Source organism: Hippocampus bargibanti, linkage group LG01 (assembly GCF_051943395.1).
Source record: "Hippocampus bargibanti isolate YZ-2025 linkage group LG01, ASM5194339v1, whole genome shotgun sequence".
NCBI lineage: Eukaryota > Metazoa > Chordata > Actinopteri > Syngnathiformes > Syngnathidae > Hippocampus > Hippocampus bargibanti.
In genome coordinates, this window is record NC_142734.1 from 14,988,101 (window position 1) to 15,005,558 (window position 17,458).

The 17,458-nt window shown below is 42.7% G+C and overlaps 2 protein-coding genes across 5 annotated transcripts in view; one reads left to right on the forward strand and one right to left on the reverse strand.

The window, feature by feature from the left end:
* Positions 1-1,931, forward strand: gbx2 (gastrulation brain homeobox 2). The gene is made up of 2 exons (XM_088995379.1): positions 1-605; positions 1,066-1,931. The coding sequence occupies exons 1-2, from the start codon at positions 188-190 to the stop codon at positions 1,584-1,586; spliced, it is 939 nt and encodes a 312-aa protein (XP_088851505.1). The 5' UTR covers positions 1-187; the 3' UTR covers positions 1,587-1,931.
* Positions 1,932-5,269: 3,338 nt separating this feature from the next.
* agap1 (ArfGAP with GTPase domain, ankyrin repeat and PH domain 1) overlaps positions 5,270-17,458 on the reverse strand; it is an 86,716-nt gene continuing 74,527 nt past the window's right edge. For all 4 annotated transcript variants that reach the window (XM_088998797.1, XM_088998807.1, XM_088998780.1 and 1 more), the window contains 2 exons: positions 8,149-8,404; positions 5,270-7,435 (listed from right to left, as the gene is read on the reverse strand). In XM_088998797.1, the coding sequence (XP_088854923.1) occupies positions 7,226-7,435; positions 8,149-8,404 (466 nt within the window). In that variant the 3' untranslated portion in view covers positions 5,270-7,225. The remainder of the gene's footprint in view (positions 7,436-8,148; positions 8,405-17,458) is intronic.

A 17,458-nucleotide genomic window follows, 5' to 3' on the forward strand; every position in this document is an offset into this window, starting at 1 on the left:
CGGGCGTGGAGCAGAGCGGAGCTGCCTAGTGTGAAGGACCTCGGTGAAAGTTGACGCATGCTTGGATGGAATGCGTGTGTATCCGGCTTCGTTGAAGCGCCCCGGGCTCCCCTGAAGCCCGCAGGGCCCCGTGGCCCCTTCGCCGCCGGCCGCGTCCAGTGCTAGTCGTCCAGCCACCGTCGTTCCTATGAGTGCGACGTCCAGTCCGCCGTTCGTGGTGATGCAGCGGCCTCTCGGAAGCAGCTCTGCCTTCAGCATCGACTCTCTCATCGGGGCGGCTCCGCAGCCTAGTCCGGGACACTTTGTGTACACGGGCTACCCCATGTTCATGCCCTACCGCTCGATGATGCTGCAACCGCCGCCCCCTCCGCCGCCGCCAGCCGCTTCCCTGCAGCCGGCAGGACATCCACCGCACCTCCCGGCGTTGCAGGGCGGTTTTTGCTCCAGCCTGGCTCTCACCTCCACGCTCATGGCGTCGCTGCCTGGAGGATTTTCGCCCGGCCAGCACCATCCGGACGCTGGCCGGAAGCACACGGAGGACACCAAGAGTTTGGTGCCAGTGTCAGCGAAAGAAGACACGGATACGTCGGCGCAAACAGGGGCAGGTACGACTTTGGATGCAGTGGATTTTTTTTTTTTACTGAAAATTGCACGATGCATTATTTAATGGGAGTTGCGAATTTTAATTGAACTTACTGAGGCGAAATTATTTTCAGGTAGTACGCTGTACAAAGATAATTATGATGATTAGTCTGCGGTGTATTACAGTACAATACATCCTGATTTATATAATCAATTCTAATAAATATCGATTAGCAGAACACCTTTCTATTATTATCATCATTCTTCGTTATCGGTTCAGATAATGGATGTATGGATATTATTGATATTGTTGAATTATTTTGCTTGAGAATAGCCATAAAACAGGCCAGAACGTTGGGTCAAATTGTCCACCTTTGGTATTTAGAGTCAATTTAACCCAGGTAGCGTGACCCAGCATTTATAGGAGTGTATAAAAATGAGTGGTTGAATATTAACGTCAGTCTTCATTAATGTTGGTGTCAGCGCGAGGACACGCGAGTCCGGACGAGTCTAAAGAGGATGACTGCGCTCGAAGAGACGAAAGTTTCTCGATGGACAGCGACGCGGACTACAGCTCGGACGACAACATGATGAGCTCCGCGGCGGCCGGGCTGGATGACGGCCTGCACCTACACGCTTCGGCCGGCTGCGGCTCGGGCCCTCCTGGGGGTGGAGGAGGCGGCGGCGGGGGTAAGAATCGGAGGCGGCGGACCGCGTTCACCAGCGAGCAGCTCCTGGAGCTGGAGAAAGAGTTCCACTGCAAAAAGTACCTGTCGCTCACCGAGCGCTCCCAGATCGCGCATGCGCTCAAGTTGAGCGAGGTGCAGGTCAAGATCTGGTTCCAGAACCGGCGCGCCAAGTGGAAACGAGTCAAAGCCGGCAACGTCAACAACAAATCTGGGGAACCGTCACGAAACCCCAAGATTGTGGTTCCAATCCCGGTGCACGTGAGCCGCTTCGCAATAAGAAGTCAGCACCAACAGTTGGAGCAGAGCCGACCCTAAAATCCGAGGGAATCACTGCCGAGAACTGACCTCTCTCTTCAGCGCACTTAACACAGAAATAGAAAAAAATTTCAGGCCAAAGCTGAAACGTCAAGAAATATAACTAAAAAAACAAGTGCAATATGATCTAAATTAATTCATAAAAAAAGACTAAGGACAACCATGACGTATTTTAAGGGACACAGTTTGAACAAGAAAAGAATGTCCATGACAACGAGAAACTACAGCAACCGAGGATGGAAGTGATTTTTTTTTGTACGAGCTTTCTGCCCCCCCCCCCCCCCAGAAAGACGCTGCTAGTTTATTTAAATCAAAGTGTTCTCAGTGACTTCCAGTGATTACGTGTCAATTAAAACAAAAACAACTCAAAAGAACAAGTCTCTTCTTTTTTTCTTTATGACGCGGGAGCTTATTTTTGAATCACATCAATTTTTTTGGACCACAAAGCCGATCCATTCGAAATTAAAGTCAACATTTAATAGCGGAAAAAAATTGACCGTTCCACCACTCCGTTAATAAATTAGATCAAATTTACTTCGATTTACTAGTAGTTAATTAAAACATACTACTCATTTCAATTCGGATATGTCCAGCAACAGAAATGTAAAAACTTATTCAGTCGATTTCCACAAAAATAGTATGAAACATTACATTTAGGTTTAGGCCGATTTTTAAAATTTGTTCTATTTTTTATTTTAGTTATCTCATTATAATTACACCAACAACCCAAATAAAAATAACATCCGTTAATTTAACAAACGGATATCAATATAAAGTGCTGGTAAATCAAATCAACGAACGATTGACTTGCAATGTATTTTTTTATTATAAAAAGCAAAACGCTTGTCATCTCCGAGTCATGTGACAATAATAAACTGTCCTAATCGGAGCTCCAACGGAAACACCAAAATAAAATAAAAAACTGAAAACTTGGAATACATTCAAGTCATACGGAAAAACTACGATCAAAATGAGAAGAAAACTTGAAGTTGAAGTCTTTCCCACTGACGTCAACTCCGCGTTCCCACGCACGCACGCCGTTTCAGGTTGAAAGTCAAGCATAACTGTCGACTTTTTAAAAAAAGAAAAAAATCAATGAGTCAATCGAATTCCTTCTCCATCTTATTTTACGTATAGTTAGAATAATGTTGGACAACGTGACGTCAAACAGAATTTTGCTTGGGGTACGCGTCACAGTCGGCTACAAAAATGACAAATTATTTGCCCTTTTTAAATGCAAAAGGGGCTTTTCCGCATTTCATAAATAAATATGAGTTTATAGACCTAATTGGCCCTCGTATTAACCCCGCCGGCCCCCGTCCTTATGACGTAGGTCACAACTCAGCAAATTGTTTTGGAACAAACAATTGGCTTTTTTGACTGTGCTAACTAGCACTGTTGCCATAAATGTTATTGCAATATATTTCCCACACAGATGCAGATTATTAATAATCTCGAGCAATTTTGTGTAAATGTGTCACATGAACACCTGCAAAAATAGCTCAATGCAGAGGATCCCGAGGAACAGTCAACCATGTTTTTCACTTAAAACGTTTAAGTAAGATCTTGTTTCATGTATAACTGAAACACACACGCGGGCGCGCACACACAAAACAAGACCTTTACACTTAGCTTCATGCTAACAATTGTTTGGTAGCATTGCGGGCTAACCAATACCACCATTATCGTTGTTACGGACAATTAAAAACCAAAGGTGGAAAATGTAGATAATTTTTACTCACAGCAGGCCCATTTCTGTCACCTTCGCTGAAAAAAACGGACAAATTCTGACGTCTGTTTCATACTGGTACGGCAGTTGACTGTTTATCTCGTTAGCACATCCATGTCTCAGTTTACCAATCCGGATCCGACCTTCTTGTCAAGAGTATAAACGTCCTGTTTTCTCTGTGCGTGCGTGGGTTTTCTCAAGGTGCTCTGCTGTGGTAGATGTGACTGTGAGTTGATCATCTACGTGTGCACTGCGATTGGCTACATATCAACGACAGCTGTAATCGTCGAGAGCCACCTGCGACCCAAGTGAGGATAAAGTGTATGAGAAATGGATGGATTTAAGATGAAGTGCGCCGCCAGGGCCTGCAAGGCCGTCTTTGCTGCATTAAAAATATCTGAATCACAGTCTAATCTGTATTATATTTTGTCCTTGAATTCTTATTAAATAATTCCTAATTGTCTGTCGGCTTCCTTTCATTGCTTTTCCCTTGTGCTGCTTCCAGGTGTGTTTTCATATTTAAGCCTTTAGCCAATCACATTTCAGCCATTAGTTGTTACCAGGGTCAGAAATCTACCTGGACGCCTTCACATTCAGTTCTGCAGGCTCTGGAGCATAAAAATGGATGTGGATGACTGTTTTAACCAATCAAAGTTCGAGTTGGCAACGACACGCCTGTTCGAAGGCGGTGGGTTGTGGCTGGGAGAGGGACGTCTAGGCTTCCCGACTAAAGCTACTGAACCTGCGACTCTCCGGATACGGGGCGGAGATGGATGGATGGATTTTGTTCTATTTGAATAATTAAGTATCTTGTGAAATTAAGGAGATATTGCAGGTGAATTTTTAACCAGTCAATGATCATCATTCTGCTCTTTATTGAAAAGAGACACATTACAGGCGAAGTTTTTGTGTTATCTAACTGTACAGCCAACTAAAAAATACTTAATAGAACCACAAGAACATCAATAATGTGTCTGAACGAGAAATGAACATACTTAAAACGTGGATGGACTTGTCAGGCAAACTATACAAAATGCACATGTGAGAGAGGAGCAATATGAGATAACAGAGACATCACGGTTCGTGTCGACGGCTTTAATCTGCGTTAGCTGAAAAGCCGAAAGGAAAAGAAGAAGAAGCTGCACGTCTCACATGGGTCCATGTGAAAACTTTTTTTGGATTTACCACTTGCGCTGGCATCGTTGAATCATGTTCAGCATTTTAAAACGCACGTAGACAAAATGGAGGAAACTTCAAGCCAACTGAGAGCCATTAATCTTGTCTAAAATTAAAGTAAACGCATCCAATCGCAAACAGCTTCAAAGCCATGAGGAGCAAATGCTAAGTGAATTTAGTGCATTTTTTGTCATAAATAAAATAGCATGAGGCAGTCATGAGTCATATATATATATATATATATATATATCAGGGGTGTCCATAGTCGGTCCTCAAGGGCCGCCGTCCTGCCTGATGATTGAAATCATATATATATATATATATATATATATATATATATATATATATATATATATATATATATATATATATATATATATATATATATATATATATATATATATAGACAGACAGCCATAGACCAGATATATATATATATATATATATATATATATATATATATATATATATATAGACAGACAGCCATAGATATATATATATATATATATATATATATATATATATATATATATATATAGAGAGAGAGAGAGAGAGAGAGAGAGAGAGAGAGAGAGAGAGAGAGAGAGAGAGAGAGAGAGAGAGAGAGAGAGAGAGAGAGAGAGAGAGAGAGAGAGAGAGAGAGAGAGAGAGAGAGGACGAAATGAAAGAGGGCATTATGGGTGAGGGGCGTGGTTTGCACAATGACAGGTTGAAAAAGGCAGACGTGTTTAAACAAAGTCAAGGATCATGGAGTGCAGAAGTGACTTTTGAGCGGGGTACACACACACACACACACACACACACACACACACACACACACACACACACACACACACACACACACACACACACACACACACACACACACACGCACGCACGCACGCACGCACGCGCACACACACACGCACATAAATGCATTTTTAATTTTTTTTAGACGTTTGAGAATCCCTTTTCTCTTTTGCAACCTGCTGATGAGATTAACCTCTGTGCTAATTTACAGTTGGGTCATCTTGTCAAGATGTCTTTTTTTTAATGGCACGGGAAAACATTTGTCGTGTTCATGTATCAAAGACATTCAAAACTGGTATGTGTGTACCCCGGCTCAAGATCTACACAAAGGTTGAGGGGAATTGGAAAACTGACAGAAGGTTCCCTCCATTACTCAGCAGTCACAGGGTGAGGAAACACGGCTAACTAACAGCACATTCAGTCAAATCAATGCGATATGCATGACTGTTTTGGTCATCAAGCATACTTTATAGCCCTCAATCATCCACTAATGCAGCCTTGCCGTCACGTGTTGGCATTTCTAATGTCAGATTTGACAATATGAAGCCAAAGTAGAGGCGACAAAATAAATAAATAGTCTTGGGTTGGAGGTTAAAGATGAAGTCGTGGATAAATGAGCAACATCTTCAGTCTAGCGGTTGTCAGCGCATCTCAAGGAGGACCAGAACGTCATTTCAAATTATTTACACACAAGAAAAAGCCCTTCCAGCTTGAAGATGAAAGGACAGCAGGAGCTTACAAAACAACATCCTGGAGTTAAAACACCTGAAGAAGTCAGATTCCCTTTTTGCCCCACCAGGAATGAGACAAACAAACAATTGGGACTCCCGTAGGCGGACGCAAACCCGCTCTGAGCGTTATAGTGACCGTGTGTGGAAATACTCGTTCTTTTTGAATGTTGTTTTCACTGGGGGTGAGATTCAAAATGGCATGAAAGTGGTTCGCATTTCCTTCCCTTTGACACATGGAAATTTCTGCAAAATGTGGAGCTATTTGGACACAAACTCTGTATCTTCAAGGTGAGGTGGGATCATGAGGAATTCCAATCAAGTCCTGATTAATTGGGTGATGGACGTTATCAGTCAAGTCTTACAATTTGGTTCAGTCACAACATAAGTTTCCTACTTTGTACTCAGTGTCTGTACTAATTTGATTTACTAACACATACCTATATTCCAAAACATCATCCTCAATACAAATGTAATGTAATCTCAGGTGCCCGGCCCTGCCCTCCGGATCAAAATAGTTTTCTTTCCAAAATCAAACAAATGACACTGTAAACTGTCAATGCAGACTTTCATATTAAATAAATTCAGACTTGACAATACCAAGTCAAAGTCAAGTGGAGTCATTCGTTCGTTCTAAAATCTGACTGGAGTGAGAGAAGTCCCCCCCACTTTTGCCTTCAAAATGGGGAAGCGGTTGTCTTGGGTGTGTGTGTGTGGAGGGAGGCAGGAGGTTGAGGTCATCTTCATCATGGAGATGTGTGTGAGAGACCACCACTTACACACTTCCCTGAGCCCGATCCAACATTCCACGTCAAGCAGTCCAAATAGGAAAAAAAAAAGCCAGAACATGCCAATTTCGCCCCCTTTCGATTGTTCATATATTTGTCACATTTAACACAGGTAAATTAATTCACAGAAGAAAAAAACTGGGGTTGGGCCACGAGACTCGGTGCGCCGCGCGGGCCAGGAGACGATGCGCTTGTGCGGTGAAAGTGACGCTGGCTGCCTGAGAGCAAACTGGCCTGTAGTGTGTGAAGAGAAAGATGACATTAGCCATCCAAAGTCTGACGTGAAAGTGACCCGGTGCGGCACCCAGCATGCTTTGGGTACTCCCCACGCTCGTCGCCCAGTTCAACCAGTCTGGAATGTGAGGTGGGCGGAGTCACAGCAGGTCGTGAGCGGTTCCTAAAAGAAGGTTGACTCCTCCGAAGGAGGCCTCAAATGAAGGCGCTGCTGCCGGTGCTGCTGCAGCTGTTGTTGCGGTTGGCGTTGCGGCGCGACAGGTTGGGCGTGGCCATGAGCGGGTAGCGTTCGTCCGGGCAGCCGTACTGGCACAGTGTGTCCACGCACTCCTGGCTGTTGGCCTGACGGGCGTACGCCAGGGCGCTGTTACCGTGGGCGTCCCTCGCCATCAGATCCACGCCGTACTGTGGAGAGGAAACATGAAAAAAAGTCAGCATTGAAAACAAGACGTTCCAAAGAAGAATATCGGCAAAATGCGACCAGCATCAAAAAAAAAAATCATGGGTGAAAGTTAAAATGTTGAAAGGTTGCAAATCATTTTTTGAAAAGAAAATGATACTTTTAACTCATTCATTGCCATTCATGAATTTATTCAGGAATTAAAAATACAGCGTAGAGCACCATTTCCAAATTTGTTCGAGTTTTGTTTCTGTGCCGATAAAGCGCTGGCCATGGCCTCTGGCAGTGATTTTTTCTTTTCCACAAGAGGGCAGCATTTCCCCTTTTCCCACATTAGCACTTTGTTCCAGCTTCAGCTGTTGTTAAAGCGCTATATAATCCAATATGTCTGTATTACATTGTATTTTGGACAGCCACCCTCATTTCAAGCTCATGTAACGCCAGACCCATATAATTTAGTTATTAACTCTTTTTTTTCTAATGAAAGAATAGAGTCTCAGGTTTATTACGCTACATTGAACGTTCATGTAGTACGGGTCCTGGAATTCGAGGGACAATGACCAAAAACCCTGGCACACGGGTGGGCACACTTTTGCACCTGCCTGGCAGCGAATGAGTTAAATTATACTGCTCAACAACTTCTTATATTTCTTCATCAGCTGGGATGGGTTGCAGCTCACCCTAGGAAGGAAAAGGTATGTAATGCATGCCGAGTTACCCAGATGAGAAGCTGCGTGATGACCACGTTGCCTTTGCGGCTGCCCAGGTGCAGTGCGTTGCGACCGTCCCCTTCTCCGCACGTCTCGTTGACCTGCTGCCTGGAGCCGTGCGCCAGCAGCAACACAACGGCGCGCACGTCCTCCTCCACCGTCGCCCGTAACAGCTGTTGGCCAAGCGAAAGCTCGGCGCACGGCAGCGATGCCAAAAACACACGCTGCTCGTACTTGGCCCGGATCCAGCGCTCGCGTTCTTCCCTGCCAAGACACAGCGGGAGATGATGCAACAACATGGCGCTCTTCACGCATTTCATGCCGCTCTTTACCACCAAGTGTCATTTCCCCAGTGGCTAAAATAAGACACAAAGAACGTGGACAGTTTCCAATCCAGTTCCATCAAGCGTGGCCGTGTTTAATCCGGTGGTGATTATCTGCCCAAAACCAACCATGTAAACAGCCACTCATTCTAACCCGTGGGATCAGTGCGAGGGCGGGCCGGCGTGGGGGAAACATTGAGCTTTTCCTCAACTAGCCTCCTTGAAGAAAACGCACCCTGGCCAGGAGATGGAAGGGGACCCAAAAGTGTTGAGCTCATAAGTCCACGACGATCATGTGACGAAAATGAAATCTCACACCTCAATTGCGATTTTGTTCTCGAATGGCGGTGTCATGACTTGATGATTATCATTGCTTGTCATTACGGGAATATTGCACTGGTTACAACTTTACAATTTTCTAGATTCAGAATCTGCTTTTGTTGCTGTTGTTTTTTTCCTCTGGGGCACAGGTGTCAAAGTCAAAGCCCGGGGGCCAAATCTGGCCCGCCATGTCATTTTATTCAGCCCATGTAAGAAAATCAAGCATGTCAAGTACCATGATGCTTGCTCATGTCCAAATCAAAATGTCAAATTGTCTTACCTGTCAACCTTGGCTAATAGCTGCCCTTATAAATGATTACAATTCCTGTATAAAAATTGTAGTATGCCGTACATTATTTGAAAAGATAAAAAAAGCGATAACACAAGCGGAAATTTAGACAGTTTACCGCGCATGTGCACGTTATGCTATTGTCAATCCGACCATACGCAGCGATTAAAAAAAAAATACAAATTGAGGATTACTTTTGCAACCAGCAGTTGAGACGAGCAGGACTTGAGCCAAAATGGTCTTTGTGTAAGATCGGTTCCCAATTGTAAATTATTTTTCCTGTATACAAGTTGTAGTACGCCATACATTCTTTGAAATGATAAAAAAAAAACACATACAATACGGCAAAAACGTATAAATTGACAGATATGAATTGTATGTAAACCACAATAACAGTCATTATTCTTGATTTCAGATTTGAAAACTAGTTATTCATTCATTTGTTGCATGTAATATGTGGAGGAGATGAAACATTCTAATGGTTTCCCCACATTAATAATGGCCACCGTGACAAAATCCTAACGACACTGTGGCCCGCGGCAAAAAAAAAAAAAAAAAAAAAAAAAAAAGAGTTTGACACCCCTGCTCAAAGGCATCGGGTTTACAGAAGAATGATAATGGCTTTAGCAAAGGGTATATATTTTTCTCAGCTGTAAATTAGAATGCCAGGCAAAATCCATTTTGATGGAAGCTCTTATAGATCAAACTTAAAAACAACAACAACAAAAATATTTCAGAATCCTGATAGAAAATTAAGAAGACAATAGGTCTGCTCCAAATTAGCTCCAAAACTACTTGAACCTGATTCATCAATTGCTGTGCTGAGTTGACAACATGGGACATGAATGAGACAAGCAAAGCAAGAGTGTGTGGGAACTAACCACAATCTCATTAACTTCCTGAAGACGAGCAATAGCGGCTAGCATCACGGAATGTCCTGGAGGCTTTCTCTTCCGGACCAGGAAGGCCGGCCACAAGATCACGGCCCGTGACCCCAGGACAAAGCCTGGGGGGTGTCACTCAACATGAGCGCGCGGCGGGATGCCGACCTTCCCCCACTACCTCGGTTGCTAAGACTCGGAGTCTGTGGGTGCGTGTGTTTGTGTGAGTGCGTTTGTGTGTGTGTGTATACAGTGACTCCATCATTACTAACTAACGAGTGTTGAAAATCACATAGCTCTCGACAGCGGAGAGGCTAATTGCACTAATTAACCACAGTGTGTGCGTGTGTGTTTATATGTCTGCGTGTATCTTGTGAATGCGGAGCCTCATATTTCTGTGTGCTAATATGTGTCTCTTTTCACATCCCATTAGGCAGGGCGCTGTTTTCCTGCACTCAGGCATGCTGGGTAGATAATTAAACATGAGTATGGGTGAGAAGGCATACATGCGCGCACACACACAAACAAAGGCCCAGAGGGCTAAAGTGTGTGTAATTTAAATTAATGATATTTAAAAAGAGAGAGAGAGAGAGAGAGAGAGAGAGAGAGAGGGGGGGGGGGGGGGGGAGAGTGAGAGAGAGGGAGGGAGGGAGCAGTGCCCAGAGGATATAACCTCCCATTTTATGCGTTTACTGTAACTCACGAGTCTGGACCGAGTGAAATGAAACCCAACACAGTATCTTTCTTGTCACAGACTGACTGAGTCTTTCCATTGTTTTTGAGACATGGTCCGCCTGCAGTCTGCACCTGTTGGCTGACAGCTTTTGTCACCCCAGTGTAAGTGGACCAATGTCCGCTGAGGACGATTGAGTCCATCCCCGTGTTTTGAGGAGCTACCCGGAGATTTTCACATTTCCTGTTCTTCACAATGTGTGTGTTTGTGTGTCAGTGTTCCTTATGAGCACTTCCCCGCACACACACAATCGTGCACACACGCGCACGCACACAAAGGCCAGAGGCCGTTTGGCTGCTCCCCCGGTGCCATTCAAGGGGTCATCTGTCCATGACCCTCAAACACACACTGATAGTCACACCCATCTAATTAGCATAATTACACGCTCAATTAATTTAACACCACTTTAACTGACATTTGCAACATGGGAAGTCCAGACGTTAACATTTCAGCAGAATTTCAGCATTCTTTGTGTCTGACGATTTTCCATCAATTTGTAACTGTGTTATAAGTACAGTAAAGTCTCGTTATATCGGTATCGGTTATATTGATAATACTGCTTATTACGATACTATTTTCATTTCCCGTGCACATTTCTAGTCTTTTTATGTATAATTAGTTCCGTTTAGTACGATTTATGGTTATTACGATAATCCGGTTACTACGGTGCTCTTTTTCATCTCCCGCCGGCCATTTTGCTATGTTTATATCGATACTACGATATAGAGGCTTCGCTGACGAAGCCTCTTGGATAGGAGGTGAAACGTCCGAAACCTTCAAATTTGTACAGATGACGGCTGAAGAAACCTTCTCATCGATGTACCACTCCTGTACGACTGAGAACTTACACAGACGTGTACAAGCCATACTGTATTAAAGATCCCCCAGTCACGTAACCGGCTTCCGTTTTTGATTTGTCATAAGCGAGCACTATAAAAAAATTCGAAGCAGAGCTCACGTCTTTCATTACTGCTGCAATAGCATCTGAAACATACTGTAATGCCCCTCAGCATGGCAAATGTTGCGCACAGTCGCTGCTATAGCGGGCCGGTCTTTTTAATAACAAACGTAGCAGTGATCACATACAGATACAAACAGGAGCTGCTGTTACGCCACAGCTCAGCCATTCTATTCAGGCACTCTCTCGAACCCCGTTGTCGGGTCCTCCCAAGCCCCAGTCACGTAACCAGCTTCCGTGTTTTGGTCTGTCGACGCGACAACGTAAGTAATGTAGACGTTGCAGTTTTGGTTTTTCATCCATGTATTTAATTGTGTTGCATTCAGATATCTTTATCGCTTGCAACAATCACTGTTTTTAATATGTTTGTACATGCTGGCGTTCGTGGTTTCGTGTGACTAGAACAACGTGAGGATTTTGCATTGGTTGCATTTTGAAAGGAAATAGTCCTTAAAAAGTGTAAAGACGTTTTTATTTTATGCACAAGTTTATTTTTCACTACACTACTGTACAAAAAGAATGATAGATACGCAATCCATGAACCCAATGATAAAATTACATGCCATTTGAAAGATCCCCCATTCACGTGTTGCCCCCCCCCTTTTAATGTAGTTCGGCACAGGACAGATATATCGATAGTATATATCGACATTTTTTCCGACTACCGAGAATATCGATAACGAGACTTTACTGTATTACTTTAACAGCAAATACTGCTGAGTAATTTTAATGATTCATTTTTGTATTGAACGGTACAGTACAATATGTCTTTATTGACATAGCGCTTTCATTTTCCCTTTATTCAATAAGGATTTTTTTCCTTCAAGAGATCATTAAATTACTTGATTTGTTTAAACTAAAGCCAAAGGTAAAAAGGCGGCCTAAGGTAAAACACATGTCAATGTCAGGCTTTGGACTTTCTAATATAGGAAAGAAATGAAAAGCTTCAGTATGTATTGCCCTTCCAGAGTGTTGAGCAATATTCCAAGCGCTGTGAATTCTTCGATTGTAGACACAAGCGCAGACAATCAAAAATTAATCGCAAACGTAAAAAAAACTTCGTATAGACTGCATTCTTATAGCAAAGCAATCGACTATGATATCATTACCATCGCGAACAACACTATTGCAGCAAGTAAAAAAAGAAAAATAAAGAAAGTAAAAAAAAAAACTGATAAACTTTGCTGTTTCAGGCTTTAGACCTAAAAAATGCCCTATTAACCAGACAGTGAGTGCATTTTCCTATGCTCAACTGAGTCTCGGCATCGAACTGATTGTCTAAGCAGACATGGGCAAACTACGGCCCGCGGGCCATATACGGCCCGTTAGGCTTTTTAATCCGGCCCGCCGAACTTGCCCAAATTATAGTAAAAACAGTGTCTGAAACTCATGACAAAAAGTTAGCGAACAACAGGGCAGATAACTGAAAAGTTGCCTGCCCCATTTTTCACAACTTGAAGCACAATGAGACAACTAATCACATTAAAAAGCATTTGCACAAAAGTGAAGGTTTCGGACGTTTCGCCTCCTATCCAAGAGGCTTCGTCAGCGAACTAAAGTCTGACTGGTCGTATCGGCCCCATATATATATCCCTAATGTCCAGACCTGGTGGCGCCGGACACAGCTATGATAGGTCCCTACTCTCAGGTTGGGGGGGGCGCGGGACCCCCCCCTGTGGCCCCACTGATTGTTCCTACATTCCTGACTAACGATTGGCCTATTACCCCCACTCCCCCCGGTATCACCTCATCAGCATAACGACCCTCATCAGCATTGCGAAAGTTGCCTAACCTGTTTTGCCTGAGCAGGCTATTGTATGAACGATCCAAATTGAACCTCACACCACCAGACCGGTTTAATGAAGGATTTTGTTGTTTTATAAGAATCGCCTCTTTTACCCCCCTTTCAAACCATCTATGTTCTTTCGCTAAGATTTTAACCTCATTGTCGTCAAATGAGTGGTTAGTAGCTTTTAGGTGCAAATGTACTGCCGATTGAGGCCCACTAGTATTATCCCTGCGATGTTGATCAAGTCTTTTTTTGAGAATTTGTTGAGTCTCCCCAATGTACTGCTCTTTACAATTTTCATTCTTACAATGTATGGAATAAACTACATTACTTTGTTTTTCATTTGGTAGCCTATCTTTTGGATGCACTAATTTTTGCCTTAACGTGTTTATCGGTTTGAAATAAGTAGGAATTTTATGTTGCCAAAGGACTCTTTGTAATTTTTCAGAAACTCCTGCAATGTACGGTACTGCTACTCCTCTCCTTTTAGAATCTTGAGAATTATTGGTTTCGTTCGCTATTCTTTCTTTCTGACATTTGTTGAATGACCACTGAAGGTACCCACAGTTAGTGAGTGCTCTCCTGATATGTTTTGACTCCTTTTCTCTACCTTCAGTGCTAGTTGGTATAAGTTTAGCCCTATGCTGGAGGGTTCTGATAACTCCTAGTTTATGTTGTAAAGGGTGGTTAGAGTCAAAAAGTAAGTATTGGTCAGTGTGCGTAGCCTTCCTAAAGACTTCTGTTTTTAGCGCTCTGTCCTCTTTTATAATTACTTTACAATACAAGAAGGCTAGTTGGTTCTCTTGAATGTCCTCACGAGTAAATTTAATGTTGAAGTCTACAGAGTTGAGATGATCTGTGAAGGATTGAATTTCTTGTTTCTTAATTATGACAAAAGTATCGTCCACATATCTAAACCAGTGTCTAGGTTTTGTCCCTGGGAAGGATGTGAGGGCCTGTTTCTCCATCTCTTCCATGTAAAGATTAGCCACTATGGGTGAAACTGGTGAGCCCATAGCACAACCATGGATTTGTTTATAAAATTTTTCCCGAAATTGAAAATACGTAGTATTAAGGCAGATTTCTAATAATTGGCAGATGTGATCCGGTTTCAGTTTGGTTCTTTCATGCAGAGAAACATCCGCCAGCAGCCTCGTCCTCACCACTGAGACTGCTGCTGGGGTTGGGACAGATGTAAAGAGAGAAGTCACATCGTATGATGCCAAAGTTTCCTCAGGTTCCAATATGAGGTCTTTGATCCTCTCTACAAACCCTGTGGTGTTCTCTACGTGGTATTCTGTGTTACCAACCAACGGAGCTAAAATAGTTTTTAAATATTTGGCTACATTGTATGTAGAGGAGTCAATGCTACAAACAATGGGTCGGAGGGGGAACCCTTCTTTATGTATTTTTGGCAGGCCATAGATACATGGCGTGGCCTCTCCCGGGTATAATCTAAAATACATCTGTTTGTCTATATGTTTTCCTTTCTCTAGCTTTTGGAGACAGTCAATCATTTCTTTCTTGTATCTATTGGAAGGGTCCCTTTTTAGTTGCTCATACGTGTTAGAATCACTGATTAACCTATTTATTTTGTCTTCATAATCCAATGTGTTGAGCAGCACTGTGCATCTGCCCTTGTCTGCTGGCAAAATAGTAATATTTTTGTCTTTTTGTAGAGTAGTTAACGCCTTTCTCTCTTCTAATGTTATGTTGGACGGAGGAAGTTTGGCACTACTGAGAAGAGCTGATATTTTAATGCGTAGATCATCTGCCTCTGCATACGAAAGTTTGTTATTTTTAATAGCCGATTCAGTAGCTGTGATATAATCTATTGTAGGTATAGTTAAATTAAATTAAACCTCACCCCACCAAACCGGTTTAATGAAGGATTTAGTTGTTTTATGAAAATCGCTTCTTTTACTCCCCTTTCAAACCATCTATGTTCTTTCGCTAAGATTTTAACCTCATTGTCATCAAATGAGTGGTTGCTAGCTTTTAGGTGCATATGTATTGCCGATTGAGGCCCACTAGTATTATCCCTGCGATGTTGATAGTCTTTTTTTGAGAATTTGTTTCGTCTCCCCAATGTACTGCTCTTTACAATTTTCATTCTTACAATGTATTGAATAAACTACATTACTTTGTTTTTCATTTGGCAGCCTATCTTTTGGATGCACTAATTTTTGCCTTAAAGTGTTTATCGGTTTGAAATAAGTAGAAATTTTGTGTTGCCAAAGGACTCTTTGTAGTTTTTCAGAAACTCCTGCAATGTAAGGTACTGCTACTCCTCTCCTGAAAAAGCTACTACTTGAGCTAATCGGTTTCTGTTCAAGACCCTCATTAATTACAGTCTGAGAGGGTGTGTCTGCGTCAGAGGTAATGAGCGGTAGGAAACAGGGTTAAGAGTGACATGGTGTCAGTGACTCCTCTTCTAGCCTAATTAGCCCCCTAATTAATAGATTAATAGATGGGTAAGAGCATCAGCTAACTGCCAAGCTAATGTGCAGTCAAGATGAATCACCACATCACACTTTTTGTCACAAGGTGAGCTGCGGAATATTCCATTGAAACCTACTACACATCAATGGATGCCAGGGAAAAAAAAGTCAAGACAAAGAACAAGGAGAAGAGGCTGAAATCAATTAGCCTTTGCCGGACGGTCGTTAGCTGCCCTCCAATAGGCATAGATAATTAAAGGAGATGAGGGGGGGGCGGGAGTGAGAGAGAGGAAGGGGAGTCATACGTGCAGCTCAACTCGACAGCAGCGGATGGGTTAACCAATGCAAATGAGGAGGGAGACGATTGAAGAAAAAAGTAGAAACGGGGCGAAGCTATAGTCGGCTAAATCTGTTGGGTAATTAAACATGGAGATGTTGAAAGCAACCAAAAAAAAAAAAAAACCTTTTATTCTAATGACAGAAAGTAGTAGTACCATGGATGCATTGGATGAAATTCTAAAAGGGGCCGGTTGGCCCCCCTGTGTCTGAAAAGGTTGGCAAATTCTAAAATCGATGAGCCCGATTTAACTAGATTGTTGAAGTATACATAACTGGTTGAAAAAAACCAACATACATTCTTTAGAGCATAATATTTCTAAATTGCAAATGAAAAAAACATTATTTGAATAGAATCTATTTTTCTAATATATCAACAAAAAATTAGTTCAACTCAAAAAATGTATTGATAGGTAAAATAAACATTAAAAATTTTCTTTAGTTACTACACATTAAATCCTGTGCTATTTTGGTATTCTACGGCACGGGTGTCAAAGTCAAGGCCCGCGTGCCAAACCCGGCCTGCCACATCATTTTTTTTGGTCCGCGAAAAGAAAAAATATGTGAAATTCTGTAATGATTGCTAAAATCTTAACAAAAAAAAAAACAATTTTGGATGTAAACGCGAGGGTGGGGAGCTGAGCGGCGCACGGGTGTATCGCTCTCGCCGTGACCAACTGTTGTCGCGTGCGGGCGTGCAACGTTTGCGTTGTGTTGCCTGCTTAACACTACGAGGACTCCACTTACTCAGCGGCTTTCAAAACTCTATAGTACACTTTTGAGTCAGGGTGTAGTCCGAAGCAGGCTTCTGATTGGCCGCCGGTGCAGAGTATGCAAATTGCCAAACGAACCTTCGAAGACGCGAAAAATTATGACACATAATGTTTGTTAAATCCTCTCGCAAATTGCCAAACAAACGTTCGTTTGGCAATTTGCATACTCGGCACCGGCAGCCAATCAGAAGCATGCTTCGGACTACACCCTGACTCAAAAGTGTACTTCAGAGTTTTGAAAGCCGCTGAGAAAGTGGAGTCAACGTGGCTCGTAGCAATTTGTTTGTGGCTTTTGAGTGATTGAGTAAAACAAACGTATAAGGCTTTTAATTTTTTGAGGCTCCAGACATATTTTTTTTTGTTTTTTTTGGTCCAATATGGCTCTTTCAACATTTTGGGTTGCCGACCCCTGGGATAGATATTTGAAGAGAAAAGAACATCCTGTAGCCGAGTCATCCGTAGCTGTCACGTTCC

Excerpts from the sequence above, each read along its gene's own strand:
- gbx2 (XM_088995379.1), top strand. The coding sequence starts at position 188 with ATGAGTGCGACGTCCAGTCCGCCGTTCGTGGTGATGCAGCGGCCTCTC. Across the intron at positions 606-1,065 it reads GTCGGCGCAAACAGGGGCAG|CGCGAGGACACGCGAGTCCG; the intron begins GTACGACTTTGG and ends TGTTGGTGTCAG.